This window comes from Lissotriton helveticus, chromosome 4_1 (genome assembly GCF_964261635.1).
Source record: "Lissotriton helveticus chromosome 4_1, aLisHel1.1, whole genome shotgun sequence".
In the NCBI taxonomy this organism is placed as follows: domain Eukaryota; kingdom Metazoa; phylum Chordata; class Amphibia; order Caudata; family Salamandridae; genus Lissotriton; species Lissotriton helveticus.
In genome coordinates, this window is record NC_136063.1 from 618,146,226 (window position 1) to 618,162,268 (window position 16,043).

Consider the following 16,043-nt stretch of genomic DNA (forward strand, 5'->3'; position numbering starts at 1 on the left):
CAGTCAACCATTCTTCCTTACTTAATTTGCTTAAAGCTCGCTTTGGCCTTAATGGTTGGGTCCTCAAATCGTTCTCTTTCTTCCTCCGGCACAGAACACAACAAATAAAAATCAAAGCCTGCCTCTCCAATCCTACCCCTGTCTCCCTGGGCAACCCACAAGGCTCAATTCCCTTCCCCTCTCTCTTCAACCTCTTTATGGAACCCCTTACTCTCATTTTGAAACAAGCTGGAATCAACTATCACCTCTATGCTGATGACACGCAGCTCTACTATAAGATCAAATCCCATTCTGATGTACTTCATTTAAACAATACCCTGAGCAAGAGCCAATCCTTTTTCTACTCCAACCATCTTAAACTGAACCCTAATAAAACGGAAACTATTCTTTTCTCTCCTAAAAACAACCGTCTCCCCATCCAAGGCTGGATCTCGGACCTCACTGCTCTCAATTGTCCGTTCACCTTATATGACTCAGCAAAATCCCTAGGTGTCACTCTTTTTTTTTTTTTTTACTCATACATGCCACCAGATAATGTCAACTCTAGATAGGCGCTCTCCTGGCCACAGGCATAAACCAACTGTTCCCGCCCTGGGGTCTATGGATAGCCGATGGAGGTCACCAAGAGGTAGGTTGTTTCCTGAGCCAGCTCCCATTCACGATGTAACTTGCCACTTTGGGAGAATAGGACCACTAACCTCTGGCATAATCATTGGACTCATTGGATATTATCGCTCAGTCCATGCATTCAGAACACACCAGATCTCATTGGCGCTTTCTCCACCACACAACATATCTAAACGACTGACCGTCATGATGTTTCTAAGGCAGTCTACAAATCTGGGGGGGTTAACAGACTTCCACTCTCTACAGATTTCTCTCCTGGCAATGACAATAACATAGAAAATAAACTGCAACATACAATTTCGAATATTATAATTTTTGGGGAGACCAAACATAATCAATCTGGGGCTGGGAGCAATTGGGGATTATACCACTTCTTCTATGAATTCACACACCTCCCTCCAATAGCCCTTAATAGACGGACAATCGACAAACATATGTCTGTCATCCGCAGCTGGAGACTTACATCTTGGGCAAAAATATACTTCTGCTGACAACTTTGCTAGTTTTGCTGGAGTCCAATAGACCCTATACAATGTGAATAGGTGGTTTCTTCTAAGATTGGAAGGTTTTATAATTTTTTGGGAGAGTGTAAAAGAATCTGTCCAGACCTTCAGGACCTCCCCAGCATTAGGGTCTAAAAGGTCATTCCATAGCTTAACGATTTCAGCTTCTAGATTATCTTTGGCCCCCACAAATATATTATACCAATGCGCAACCTCGCCTTTCCATCCCCTGTCCCTATTAATTAATTCCAATATAAGTATTTCCTTATTATAGGCCCAACACTAGGTGTCACTCTTGACAAAAACCTAGCTCTGAAGGACCACATATATAACGCGGCCAAAGGAGCACTTTTCGTCTCTCTGACACCTCAAGAAAATCAAACCCTTCATTGCCACGGCGTCTTGGTGCTGGGAAGTGTGAGGAGGGGCTGCTCTATTAGTTCCTGCTAGCAACTTAGTTGGGAGGGAACAACCAGGATTTAAGCGATTTCCTAAAATGCTCCCTGTTTGGCTGCAGCCTCATAGCAATTGGCATCATGTTCCACAGTGTAGCTGCACAGTGGGATAGACACCTGCCTCCCCATCTTGCTCTGTGGATTTTGGAGATTTGTACGAGACCCGCATTGGTCGATCTAAGGTTTTTTGTGGGCGAATACCATAAGAAGAAATTTTTGAATGTCACCAGAAACACCTCTTTGTAGTGCCTTGTGAACCAGACAGAGGGCCTTGAATTCCACTCGCTGCTGGATAGGGAGCCAATGTAGTGATCTTATACCAGCAAAGGTAGAATGGCCTTTAGGGATGTTTAATAGCAATCGGGCAGCTGCATTTTGTAGGGTTTGTAGTTTTAACTGTGATAATCCCAGCACAATTAACACTGGAAAATGAATATGTTGTAAGAGATTACTCCCTCATACTGCGTTTTCTGAGAGGTAGTTTATTTCTGCTCATCACTTGGCCTCTCAATCTAATAGAAAATACATCACTGCCAGAATGGCGCTTTCGTCATTTTTGGGCAGAATAAATTACGCTGAGGACGTTGTGGTTTTTGATACTTTATAAACTCCACACTTGCAGGCGTACACGTGGTATGAAGCTGGCCACAAGAGAGGACACTTCGCTTCGGTGTGGCAGCGCTCCCTCTACAACGTCAACGGACTGAAGGCTCAGCCGTGGTGGACGTCAAGGGAAACGGGGTACATCGACTTAGTCAAGGTAAGCTCCTCTCTCACCATAACTGTGACTCCGAGACAGTCACGAGGACAATTTTAAGGTAGAATTTGTATTTGCAGATAGCAACACCACGGTAATAACGTGCATGTAAATGTGTGGTGATTCTAATAATTAACATGTTATTTTAGCGATGTAACATTATTGTGGATTTGTAGAGTGATGCCCACGTCAGGCACCCCATAACAAAGATGAGCGCTTAATTTCGAAGTGAAAAGCTGGTAGAGGCGCGACAACAGCACTACGGCGAGTACAACCAGGGAACACTACGTGAAACAAAGACAATAAATATCTGTCACGTGTTACACGTTAATTCATCCTTGTGTTGGCTGCTGACCTTCATCACACTGACGTTTCTGTTATGAGCTGGTGACCTTTACCTGGAGTGGTGAAAAGCTGCCTCCAGCTGAGTGGTATTACACAACATGGCACATGGCAATTTGCCATCTGCTGTGCATAAATAACGGGCTTCGTACATTAGCACGCGCTCCTCCACAGTATGTGATGAGTGTGCTAGGGTGACCAGAATTTTAAAGCAAACAAAACGGGACATTTCCCAAAAATAGAAGAGGAACAACAATTTTACTTCAACACAGTGCACAGAATGACAGTGCTCCTTAGCAGAAAATTACAGAAAAGGCAGTAAGAAAATACATAAAATGCCATTTTTAAAGCTAGTTGCATGCCTGTGAATTAAAATGGTTTCCTATAACGGATGCTAACTACTCCTGCTTTGCGAAACATAAAAAAAAAAAACTCCCACTCTTTTCAGCCGACCCTCTCAAAAAAACGAGACATGAGCTTAATTTCCTGAAATCTGCTGGGACAGTTGTCGGAAAACCGCGACTGTCAAGGCAAATCTGGGACGCCTGCTCACCCTAGTGTGCTGACCACATGCAAAGCTGTCACAGAGCTGCGGACCCCGAACTATGCTTACATCTCACACATGAGTCTGATGTGCACATGCTTCCAGTGGCGGCTGCTGCTGTATTCGGGTGGGGGGAGGGGGAGACAGGGGACGAAAGACCACTATGAAGAAAAGATTTTTTTTTAAAACCCTACCTGAAACGGCCGGCCACCACCTCTCCTCCATTCTATTCCTCCTTCCTGCAGTCCCGGCCTGCAGCAGCAAGCATCCAGGCTCACAGGTTCCCCTGAGCCAATCACAGGGATTGGTCTGAGCGCTGTGGATCGGAGCTCAGTTACATGTTCCTCATCAGTCTGTGTAATGTAGCCTGGTGAGGAAGATGCGAAGTGGACATGACTGGCCAGCCCAAGAGTGCCGGTCAAGCAGTCATGCCCACTTAAAGAGTGCTAAGCACTCCTCTCCCCTGTTATGCCTAGCCCTGCCCCACGAGCCACTGACTGCAAAGGAAAGCTAAAATGATAATAACAACAGTTACTATCATTCTAGTTTTCCTTTTGTACAGTGGGGCGACGCTCCTCCTCCGTAGTGGAGGAGCCGCCACTGCATGCTCCATAGTGACAACCACCACCAACCCACTCTATTTTAAGAGAATTTTATTAACAAAGGCCAACCCAGGTGCCATTTCGCCTGGTCAGGATCATAAACCTTTATCAAAGTATATCAGAATGGACAACCCTGTGCGTTAATCAGCTAAGTGGACTCTGAACATAAGAAACACCATAAAGGGACCTACAGAGCTGCTCAAAGCTGCCAGCTTCCTCAAAGCCATAAGCTGTGCTCCTGTCTTTCACACTTATTCATCCATCATACAGCTAACCGCTATGTCCCGTAACACGATAACCGCTCCTCAGTGGTCCTCACGCACAACATGGAAACACTTCCCACACAGGATCATAGCAAAAACAACACACTTACAAGGTGTAGTGTGTGCTACTCATGTAAGCAACTGCCCCATAGCGGTAGTAAATGCTACATAAATATTGCAATACAATACAAGAAATGCAATTCCATTGTTTAACATAGAGCAAAACACTGGAGTGAGCCAGTAGGCGCAGACAGAGAGAGGACCTCAGTTGTAAAGTAGTCCCTCATGCAATTCAATGCAAGTACTCCAATGGAGGTGGAATGATACCTCCAAATTGTAACTGGGCTAAGACAGGGTTGGCAAAGGCTCAGGTTGATGGCTTAAGGAAGTCGAGCAAAGAAAGATACTGAAAGGAGCTTACCCAAAGCTCACTCTAGGTATATTGTAAGCAGTAAGTATGGTTGAAAAATGCTTTGTGAAAATCCAAACCTAAAAATCTGTCCTAGTGTCTGTCATGGCAACCGTAAATACAAAATCGAACTCTGACAGAATGCTCTCTGCTAGCACATCTTGTTCTAATCTTATTAGAAAACATTGAAGTAAATTCAAATTAATATTGTTCTGTGTAGGAGGAATGGTACGAGTTGTATCTAGTGGGACCACTGGGTATTTTAATTGGGAAAAAAAAAAAAAACGCGCACATAACGCCGTAACCTGCATTTTCTCTTTCTTTAGATCACAGATACTAATAACCATCTGTCAGCTCTGACTCCGCATGTTAATGGAAATGCTTGCAATATTATGGAAACATCAGTTTTGCAGAAATCGCAGATGTAATCGGTTTTTAATAAGTGTTTATTCCTAGCTCTCTTTAATGACAGATGTGCCCACGTTAATTGGCTGTACGGCATCTGCTTATTTACCTTTGACTTCAATTTCTTCTCTTTGGCTGTGTGTCCAATTTTAATTTGGGATTGTAAACGATGGTCGCACTTGTTTTGTTCTGAAGTGAAGTGGGTGCGTTTAACAGAGCTCAAGAGGGATTAACTGTCTGCAATGTAGAGCGATTTAAAAATGTGAATAATCCAGGCATTGTATTTAGATATTGAGATTAGAGAGTGAATAATTGCGGGAGTGGACACACTAGATTCAGGAGCAGTTTTAAAGGGTTAGAGTTAAAGGCTTGTTGGCAGAAGAGGAGCTGTTATGCATTGAATAGTTGTAGAGAAGAGTGCTGAATGATGGAGTAAACTAACTTAAGTTTATTAAACTTGAATAAAGTATATTACATTGCAAACTGTTCAGTTTTATGACCACCCACCACTCTCATGTGCACGTCACTTCGGTCCACACTTGTTTAGCCCTTGTTTTTGTAATTCTTGCTGTTTCACTCTGACCATATTTCAAATTCCATTTATTTAGTTCTTTTTGGTCATTGCAGGTTTCTCATTCTGTTTTATTTTCCTTCTTTTCCAGTATTAATTTGTTGCCCACTTTTCCTTTTGCCTGCCGTATTTGTCCGTAATGATGTTAACTTGTTGCTCATTTTGTGTTCCTCGTAAGTTTGGAGAATACCATTCGTGTTATAGATTGTAGTGTATTGAGTCCATAACATGTGTTTTTTTAAATTCACGTTACTTCAAATTACCATCTAAATGGTTTCTTTTACCATATCGTTCATTCTTTCCACAATTCAGTTGCTTAGGGAATAATAAGGTGTTGTTACTCTGTGGTTTTTGTTATGTTTTCAAATATTCCTTCATTTGGTGTGACATAAAAGGACTCCTGTGGCACCCTTCCCTGCAAAATATTTCTTCTAAAAATGCTAATGTAAATGCTATTTCCTGTAAAATGGTATTTCCATCCATTTCAGATTTTAACCTACTGTCATCCATTTGCTTTTAGATTCTACCACGACAGCTGTGTATCTTATATTATGCGGTCGGGCGTACATTAGTCCCATGGTGATAACGCTTAATTTCTACCATACCGTCTCCAGTCCTTCAATACCAGAGTGCTTTGCGCGATATGAGCCTTATTTCACTCTGATTGCACACTGGCAATGGTTAATCAATTCCTCTACTGCCTTGTTTATCCCTGGCCACCAATAGTCTTCTTTCAGCCTACGTTTTGTCATTGCTCTTCCCAAGTTCCCTTGATGTGCTAAATGAATTAACAATGTGTGCATGTTTGATGGTGTTGCTAGTTATTCTCTTCTGAGTATAAACTTCTCATTTAATGAGGATTCCTCTTATTTTCCAGTAAGATCGCAGTGAAGTTTGAGCACTTTTGTAAGGTTTCCAACAATGTCTAGTGCAATCGGTCACTACTTCTTTTCCAAGTTCTTGTATGCAGTTACAATTGTTTCATTCTCTACTTCTTATTCTTTCCCTTTTTCCAATGCATCTGTCTTGTGGAAGACACCGTCAGCCAGCTGGTCTTCCACTCTGGGATATACTCTATTTCGTGCAACTATTTTTGCCTTCTGGATCCCAGCCTTGTTAGCCTTAATGACACTTCACCCTGATTCTTCCTGATTCTACTACTTATATAAATGATTTGTGAACTGCTTGAAGATGAAACTCTCAACCCTAAAGGTATATTTCCAAATGAGCAGTTGCCCATAGAGATGCTTGTGTTTCCTTCTCATTGTTCAATACCTTTCTTTGGTTGGCATCAATGTTTTTGATGGAAATGACATTTCTTCCTTATTCTCCCCTTTTTGTTTCAAAATCATGCCTAAGCCGTAGTTGCTGGCATCTTATTTTAGTATACTTTTCTTCATTTAGTTGTACGAATTAGATTTTTTTTTCTCGTTAGATATTTTGCTTGATGATTAATTCAAGCATTCCATCCATTACCTTGTTTTTTTCATTTGCTGCCCTGAGTGCGCCGGGTATACCAGGACATAGGTCACATGTTCACTGTGCCACTGGAGCCAACCTATACCTGGCTGAAGAAACCAGTCCTAGGTTGTTTGTGTTCTGGTTCAGGGAGGGCCTGGCTTAGCAGTTCTTGCTGGACTGTTCCTATGAGGAGCAAGGTCAATACTGATTTGCCTATGTCTGGATCCAAATTGATTTGGCATGGTGGGCAAAACACTATGGATTGGGATGTGGCCTGATCAGTTGCCAGTGGCTGAGATTAATTCAAGCATACCATTCATTAGCTTACTGTTTTTGCATTTGCCACCCTAAGTGCACGAGGTGTGCCCAGATGTGGGTCCCGGGCTCAGTGTGCCACTGGAACCAAGCTATGGCTGGCTCAAGAGCCCTAACTAAGCACTAAATGACATGTGTCTGGATTGGACTATAAAGGTGAGAGACCTTACCCCAGTTACTCAGGACCCACAGTAGTCTCTGTAATGTAAATCTCTAGTCAGTTATAGCTAGAGTTTAAGATAAATGCTTATGATTGAAAGCGGTGCAGGAAGAGCAGGACTTTTAGCTCATTCTTGAAAGCCTCCTAGGGATACTTTGTCCTAATGTAGGGTGGTAATGAGTTACAGACTTTAGGACCCCTCCAAGAGAAAGATTGATTCAGAGCTTTAGCTTCCTTAAATGCTGACGTTTTTCTAGGAAGACAGACCTTGTGCAATTCAATGATCATGAGCCAACCCAAGACGATCAGTGTCCTGGATAGATAGTTGGAAAAACGTCATGTTATCTATACTTCTATACTAATATAATAAAGAGAGAGCCCAAACCTTTGAGGCGGGTAATCTCAGGAACCACAGCACCAATCACAACACCCAATACAGCGTTGGAAAGGGCAGTTGCAGCAGAAGTAGATAGGCTAGGCAGACGCCCACCATATACATTTAAAAGGTAAAAGAACTGTGCAAGCAAAGTAGACCCTTGTGGGCGTGTCTGCGTTGTGCTGTGGGCGTGTGCAGGAGGCGTGTGGTACGGTCCGCCCTTCATGCCATGTCTCATATCGTGTGCTGTGGGCGTGTGCTGGGGGCGTGGGCGAGTGCGGGGATCGGGATTACGGGAAAAAAAGCGAGTGTTGTGCCCAATATTTCATTGTTTTTTCTTCCCAGGTTCTGTACATTCCAGCTCTGGGTGTCCAACCTGCTCCCTTTAAATACCCCTGCACCCCATAACCCACAACCCACCCTTACTCCTTAAAATACCCCAACACCCTTAAACACTAACTCATCTTAGCCCTATAAATATACCCAGTACCCCAAAACCCAAACCTATCCCTAAACCCTAAAAATACCCCTGTACCCCAAAACCCAAACCTAGCCCTGAGCCCTATAAATACCCCTGTACCTCAAAACCCAAACCTACCCCGAGCCCTAAAAATACCCCTGTACCCCAAAATCCAAACCTAGCCCTGAACCCTAAAAATACCCCTGTACCCCAAAACCCAAACCTACCCCAGAACCCTAAAATACCCCTGTACCCCAAAACCCAAACATAGCCCTGAACCCTTAAAATACCCCCCTACCCCCAAACCTACCCCTGAACCCTAAAAATACCCCTGTACCCCAAAACCCAAACCTAGCTCTGAACCATAAAAAATAACCCTGTACCCCAAAACCCAAACCTACCCCTGAACCCTAAAATACCCCTGTACCCCAAAACTAAACCTAGCCCTGAACCCTAAAAATACTCCTGTACCCCAAAACCCAAACCTAGCCCTGAACCCTTAAAATACCCCTGTACCCCCAAGCCCAAACCTACCCCTAAACCCTAAAAATACCCCTATACCCCAAAACCTAAACCTAGCCCTGAACCCTAAAAATACCCCTGTACCCCAAAACCCATACCTATCCCTAAACCCTAAAGCTACACCTGTACCCCATAACCCAAAACTATATCTGAACCCTTAAAATACCCAAACACCCAAAAACATATACCTCAGTACCCCAAAACATATATCCCTATACCCATACTTACCTTATCCAAACATTAAAAAAAACATGCTTTTACCATTCATGCATTTACAACGAATTACGTTGTAAATGTATGCGTGGTGAAGCATATAAAATGTAAGGCCATGCGTTATAATGGCATTGCGGAGTCATGGTACTTTCGTAATGAAAATATGCGGAGTGATGGTATGCGGAAAGAAAGTTGCGGAATAATGGGTGCTTACCCTCCCCCGGTAAGTACATTGGTGGCACGGCGGCCCACATCTCCAGCAACATACTCATATTTTTTCACCACCGATTTGAAAAACGCACAGGTCTCTCTCATTGATGGCCAGCACTGACATACACTTTTAGACACACCTCCTGCCACAAGTTGTAGAATTGCAAACTTTAGAGCTGGGGAGCTACGTTTGAATCTCGGCATCAGCTCAACATCCTGTGATTCCAGGCAAATCGCTTTGTCTCCCCGTGCCTACCACAAATGAATGTGTTCTTCTGCAATGTAAATTGTACTCATGCCATGTTGTCGAGTTCGCGCTATATAATATTGCAAGGAAAAATAAAGTAGGGAAACTCGAGTTCACACACTACTGAACGCGCACTCTTAAGTGCATCAGCAGTGCACTGTGAATCGGAGCGTTTCACAGGCCCGTCACAGATAAGAAATGCTATCAAAACGAAATCCTACAAAACAATAAACTACTGGCCGGCAGCAATTCATACCTGGACAACGTCGGGGCGGGCTGCTAGTGCCTTAACCCCTTCGACGCTCATGACGAGCTCAGCTCGTCATGAGGTACGCCTCTCATACGCTCATGACGAGCTGAGCTCGTCATGAACCACGGGTTTTTTTAAAAAGTCAGCGCACAGCGGGAAAACCCGCAGCGCGCATGGTGTTAATAAAGATGCATGCCGTCTTGAATATACTTATTTTTAGTTAGTTTTTATTTACAAAGAATCTATTTCAATAGTTTTTCTATCCTTTATTCTAGGAGCATTTGTTTTTTGGACCAAGAACAATTGCTTCCACTCTCTGTAGAGAGCTATGTAGAGGCTTCTAACTCCCCTGTGACTGTTTGTAGCACGAGAGGTGATTAGTCTGATAGTTGAGAGACTCAGGGAAATATAACTCACACGTTAATCTGCATCATCTGCCATCTATTGTCCCGGTGAGCTGCCCAACAACAAGGGACCTTATCACATACAATGCCATTGGGCGCTCCCTCTTTCAAGCTCCTACCCATCATTCCAGCAAGGGAGGGGCCTTGCCTAGTGAAACCAAGCTAGCTGGTATATATGTTAAATGACTTGCTCTTGAAACTATTGTATAGAATTTACAATATTCGTATTTGCGTGTATTTCATTTTTGTTATGGCTCTGGTGAATAAGAAGTAAACACATTAAATGATATATAGAGAAATCCATGTGCCTGTTCACTACTAAGAGCAGCACGGCCCACTCTTCTCTGCCTCCAGCTCTGTCTTTGCTCTGGTACTATGAATATTCAATGCTGTCTGTCCTTTTACTTCCAGTCCTTTTGACTCCTGTGAGACGAGAGGGCTATGCATGTGCCTCTTTTTTTTAAAACCGCTTCCAATATTGTTTACCAATGTAATCTGTTTTTCCAGCTTAAACCCATACGGTACACATAAAAAACACATTTATAAAATTAAAAAACTTGAAAAAATAAAGAGATATTAAAATGACTAAAGATGACTAGCTAACACTACTTACTAAATAGTTGACAGTAGCACTGCGAATAATTTAATGATAAAACAATAAAAAATAATGTTTGCAGGTAGCACATGCTCAGAAAATATTCATGCTAACCGTAGCAATCTAAGGACATCTGCAACGCATCCCCAAATGTATCTGGTTGTCCTTTATAGCTGTACAAAATCTTCTGCAAGCCAGGTAAGACGTATCATTTGCATTCTCAAGTTCACGTTCTGCTTTTTATTTTTCTAATTACAAAGCACCAGAAACGCATTCAGTAATATAATCCTTCTGTTATTTGCCTTACACAAGGATCTATTCAAATCTATGTTACATTTCTAAAAAGATACACTCCCAAAACATCAATTACAATCAGGCATTTCACTATTAAATAAAGGAATGCGTTTCCCACCTTCCCCTCCTGCAGCCGTCTCACACCAATAAGTGTAACTTGCTAGGGACCAAAATGGCCTCAACAATACTTCCTGCTTAACACAATCCGCTGCAAATCTGGTACAAGCCTCATCACCCCACACAATGCATTTGTGCATGCTTAAAAATATACTAAGCCCCATCTCCTCATATCTATTATTTTTAAAAGTAAAGAGATTCCCCACTGCTGCCATAACCTTCTATATATTCGAAATCCTGTCAAAAGAACTAGTTCCTCCTACCAAACCTATAATTTTCGCTCTCCATATTGAATCCCTCCTCCATCTCTATCTTAAATAACACTCCTACTACTCAAGTTGCTCCAAATTGAACAGAGTTTCATGATATGCGTTACTTTCGTTCAGCCTGCCACAACTGTCCAATACAGCAAACTCCTCCCAACGTAAATGAAATCCTCACAATTACAAAATGGAATTACCCCACTGGACAGCTTTAGGTGATCTCGTGAAGGTGAACCCCCTCTCAGCAGCTTCCTCCATCAACACCCTCTTGATAACCAGATTTTATTCTAGGCCAAGCCTCACTACCAGCAACCTGGACCAACCTGTTGGGGAAGTAACAGGGAACTGTATCATCATCTTACTCTTCTCCACTTCTGTCTGTCCAAGAGACTCCTCTCTAGTATCTAGCTACACTCCCTCGTCTGCTGCTGAAGACATTGCTGATGTCAAATATTAAATGTCTGGAAAATTGACTCGACCAAAGAGTTCCAGAGGCTTGGAGTCTGAGTTGTGAGGTTTTTGCCTCTTAGATACTGCCAGCAATAAGGAGCAGGGCATCTACGAGGCACTGGATTTATGAAATGTCACTTCAAAATAAAGTAATAGAATGAAAATAAAAAGCTTTAAAGTGTATAGAGAATGAGAACATCCAAATGGTCTGTATGGATACACTACTTTCCAAAATGATGCGCGTATAAAGCCCTTTACTACAATAGTGATTTCATGACATATAAGCAATTCAAACAGCAGATTACCATCAGCAATCCGTGTACTGGTAGTAAAAAGACCTTGTGTCTGCCTGATTATGCAGATTCTCTTGACCTCTTTACCCTTGTCCTCTCCAATTCAGCGTCTGTTTTAATAGTGTGGCTTGTGACAAGGAAGCAGGGAATGGATAACATGCTCTGCTCACCTTCTTGTGGTGATTTACCCAGCAGGTCATGTTGGTACAAGCGGGGTTCACTCATTTTTTTTTAAAAATCAGATTGATGCTGCCCCACTGTCATTGTTTTTAAATTCAGGAGAAGGATGTGGGTCAAGGCCTTCTTGATGGAAGAGCCCAGATGGGGATGATAGAAGGATCAGACAGCATTGTGTCCACAATTCACCATAGAGATCCGTTCTAGACAAATCCATGCCTTCCCTTGCCATACGCTGCCCGTAGCCCTGGTGGCATAAGAGGGGGCAGCAGCACTTCTTAGTGTCTTCCTCGTAGCCTCTTACGCTGGTCCTTCCCCCGTGATACAAGCCACTCTGTCCCCAGAGTCAGGTATGCTTCCCTGATATCACCCTCTGGTGTGTTGCTGTTCCGTCCTGCAACATCTCACTTCGATCTAACCCAGAAACCCTTTGTTTTGGCAAACACAGCTTAACCACGGTGTTGCTCCTTCCATAGGAAATGTGCCCTGCTTAATAGACTAGATTCCAACAGAGAAACTATTTGAGTGCCACAGTAAACCACTACAAGATGTTTCTGATAGCACAAAAAAGGCTTGTCCGCACTACAATCTGCTGCCAATACACACATTTGCTGACACTATAGAGAAGTGTGACGAAATATTTGGAAATTTATAAACAGGCAAGAAATTGAATATACATTTGTTTTTGTGACTCTCTCATACTGATACTAGTTGAAGGTTACACGGGAATTAATTGCTTGCCCTACCCATTGCTCTGCATTCTCATCCCATCTCGTGGTATCTCACTGTTACTTTAAGAACACTTGACAATGTGCCCTTCTGTCCAGCCTTTAAAAAATACTTCCAGGAGTATGCCCCCTGCCTCTGGTTCTTCATTTACATTTTCGATTGTGCTCCTTGAGGCAATGTTAATGGCGACTGAGGTTTAGCTTCATACGGGTGCCAGAAGCATAAGCAGCAAGCCAAACCAAAAATCGACAAATGCCCTGCCAAGTAGAGGCATCATCATTCCAGCATACTAATTGGTCAAAAATGGGACTGGATGAAGACCACCTGCCAGGGTGTAATGACTGTTGCCTCCATAGCTAAACTGACATTTTCGGCTCTAATGGGGGCATGGTTTGTTACCGGCGTACGCGATCTAGCGATCCACCCCACCGCCATTGTCTTCCATACCCTGTCATCCCTTAAGCTTTTCTACAATTTTTTTGTTTTCCATCTGGAATTGTAGGAGCATGTTTGCCAATGCTCCTCACTCTGAGGCATGTCATTTCTGTAAGGGAAACGTCTAAGGAGTGAGACCGCTCCCTGGTGGGTGTGATTGCTCCTGCACCACAAGCTAAAATGGAGAGGAAGAAGAATGCCCTTCACTGTTGGACTAAAAGGTGAGAAACTTCGAACCCAGAGTGGGTTTGTTGAGAAGGGTGTTGTGGGGTCAAGTGTGGGTAGGCTTGTGCTCAGTTGACAGGGAAAATGAGGCACGTCTTCGATACAAACCAACACACCAGTATTTAATAAAGACTGCACTCCATCAGTCTAGTAAATCACTTGCCGGTACAGGTTCATGGCGTAAGTGGCCCTTTATGCTTCCTAGTGTTGCTTTGCATTATAATTATGTATAATGTAGTGCACACATTTTCTTTATATTCATTTGTTGGCTCAGTAGCCTATGCCAGCGCAGTATGATAGTTCATATAGTAGAGCTTTTTGGTATAATTCCTGATAGAATTCACTATTTTGGAGCGAGACATTCACTGTTTTGGAGAGAAAGAGAAAGAAAGAGAGACCAGTCAGTGGCTGAAGTGGGCTGACACATTGCCCCATGATGCATGCGCCAGTGGGTTGGAGAGAAATGTGAATAACGCAACCGCAGACAAATGGGTGAAGCTTGACTGAAAATCCATATAAGTAACTGTCATGCACCTAATTTTAGTAAAATTAAAAGGTTTTGGCTAACACAGACCTAAAAAAGCTATTCATTCTGCCATTGGCTGCCATCCTCTTGCCTTTGAGAAAGAATAAAAGAAAGAAAGAAGGGAAGAAGGAAGGAAAGGAAGAAAAGAGAAAGAGAAAGGAAAAATAAATAAAAGTATAAAGAAGGCAAAGAATGAAAGAAGGCACAAAAGAAAGAAGGAAGGCGTGAAGGATTGAAAGAAGGAAAAAGAAAGAAAGAGAAGGCACAAAAGGCAAGAGAGCACAAAAGAAAGAAGGAAAGCATGAACTAACGGAAAGAAAGAAAGAAAGGCAGAGGAAAGAAAGGCAGAGGAAAGAAAGGAAGGGGGAAGAAAGATAGAAAAAATAAAATAAAAGGAACCATGAAAGAAAGGAAAACAGAAAGAAGGAAATGATAAAAAGTAAGAAAGAATGAAAGAATAAACACACAAACAGAAGGCATGTGAGAAATAAGGAAGGAAGAAGGAAAGACATAAAGAGGAAGGTATGCAGGAAATAAATAAAAGGGTCACAAGTGCTGCAAATTAAACACGATAAAGGCCTGTTTTCCTAATGGTCAAAGTGTATTAAAGAACCATTGTTGAAAATGAGTCCAGGATAAACATGTTTTGAAGAATTGTCCCTCGTTGTCCCACTCTTGCAGGTTCTTTTTCATCCCTACTTTCTATCTCTGTCACTGTTTTTACTGTTCTTACGATGGAAAAAATAAGTTCTGGCCTTCAAAAAAAGACTTCTGGTGGTCCCCACCTGCATCCACCGGCTCAAATTAAGCACTGTCTGTTTCCTACATTTTACTGTGTGTGCGAGGATCAGAGCACGCGCTGCCTAAGATTGTACTTTTTCGTGTTAAAAAGGTGTAACGATGCTGCCTCTACTTTGTGTCTGTGTTTGTTTCTGGGTCATTTTCTGATGAGAAGACCAATCCAGACTGTCAGTCTTTGTTATTTGTATGGACTGCAGACTTTTGTTCATTTGTGCAGGCTCATGTTCTTTAAGTGAGAGCTCAATCCCAGATGCGTTGCAGACACCCTAAGCTGAGAGCCTCGGTCAGCAGTTTGCCTTTCACGTTTAGCTCCTGGGTGTGTTGTCTTTAAAGATTAACCTCTGAATCCTTCCATGTAGCGCTGGTCTCAGGCGATCAATAGCCTTGTTAGCTTGCAGTGTATAATGAGCTGCCTAATTGCCCTTAGGCTGTTAAGACCTCTCATTAGTCAGCAGGCCTCAGTTGGAGACCTGCCGCATGTTCATATTCACATCACTTTTTTATGAGTCAAGTGGAAAATCCACACGTGACATTTAAATGCATTTCTTTCATAAATTACATCTGTTTACTTTACCAGAGAAGCGCTTAACAGGCACAGATAAAAAAGATAGTGTTAGCAGTAATAAAAAAATAGAACATCTCCTGCCTGTGGCACAAGAAGCTTAACATGAATCAGTTCAGTAACTCCTCACATTCTAAACTCTAGGGAGAGTGGACACCTCTGTTACTCAAATCAAGTTCTAATATTCAGGAGTTGGTGAATTGATTCCTGTCCCACAGGGAGATGGTCCCTTGCTCAAGGTCATGATACCTTGGAATAGTAGAGTTCCACCTCTTTCAAAGAAAATGATGATACCGAGCCTTCAAAAGAGACTGCGATCATTGATATGGCACAAAAGATCACTCACATCAGTTCTAAAAGACACATGTTGGCGCTTCTTAGCACCAGTATTTAATCTGGCCACGCAACTTTGCAGTACTCAAGCTGGGACGGAGAAGGCTCCACATTCCTTAAGTTTTTTAAAGACCCAAGGCGAAAGGG

General features: G+C 42.6%; 1 protein-coding gene across 7 annotated transcripts in view; it reads left to right on the top strand.

Annotated features, from left to right (window-relative positions):
* The window catches only part of ASPH (aspartate beta-hydroxylase), a 674,605-nt gene that overhangs the window by 567,140 nt on the left and 91,422 nt on the right, over nt 1-16,043 (top strand). For all 7 annotated transcript variants that reach the window (XM_078687254.1, XM_078687255.1, XM_078687258.1 and 4 more), the window contains one exon: nt 2,208-2,345. In XM_078687254.1, coding sequence (XP_078543380.1) covers nt 2,208-2,345 — 138 coding nt within the window. The remainder of the gene's footprint in view (nt 1-2,207; nt 2,346-16,043) is intronic.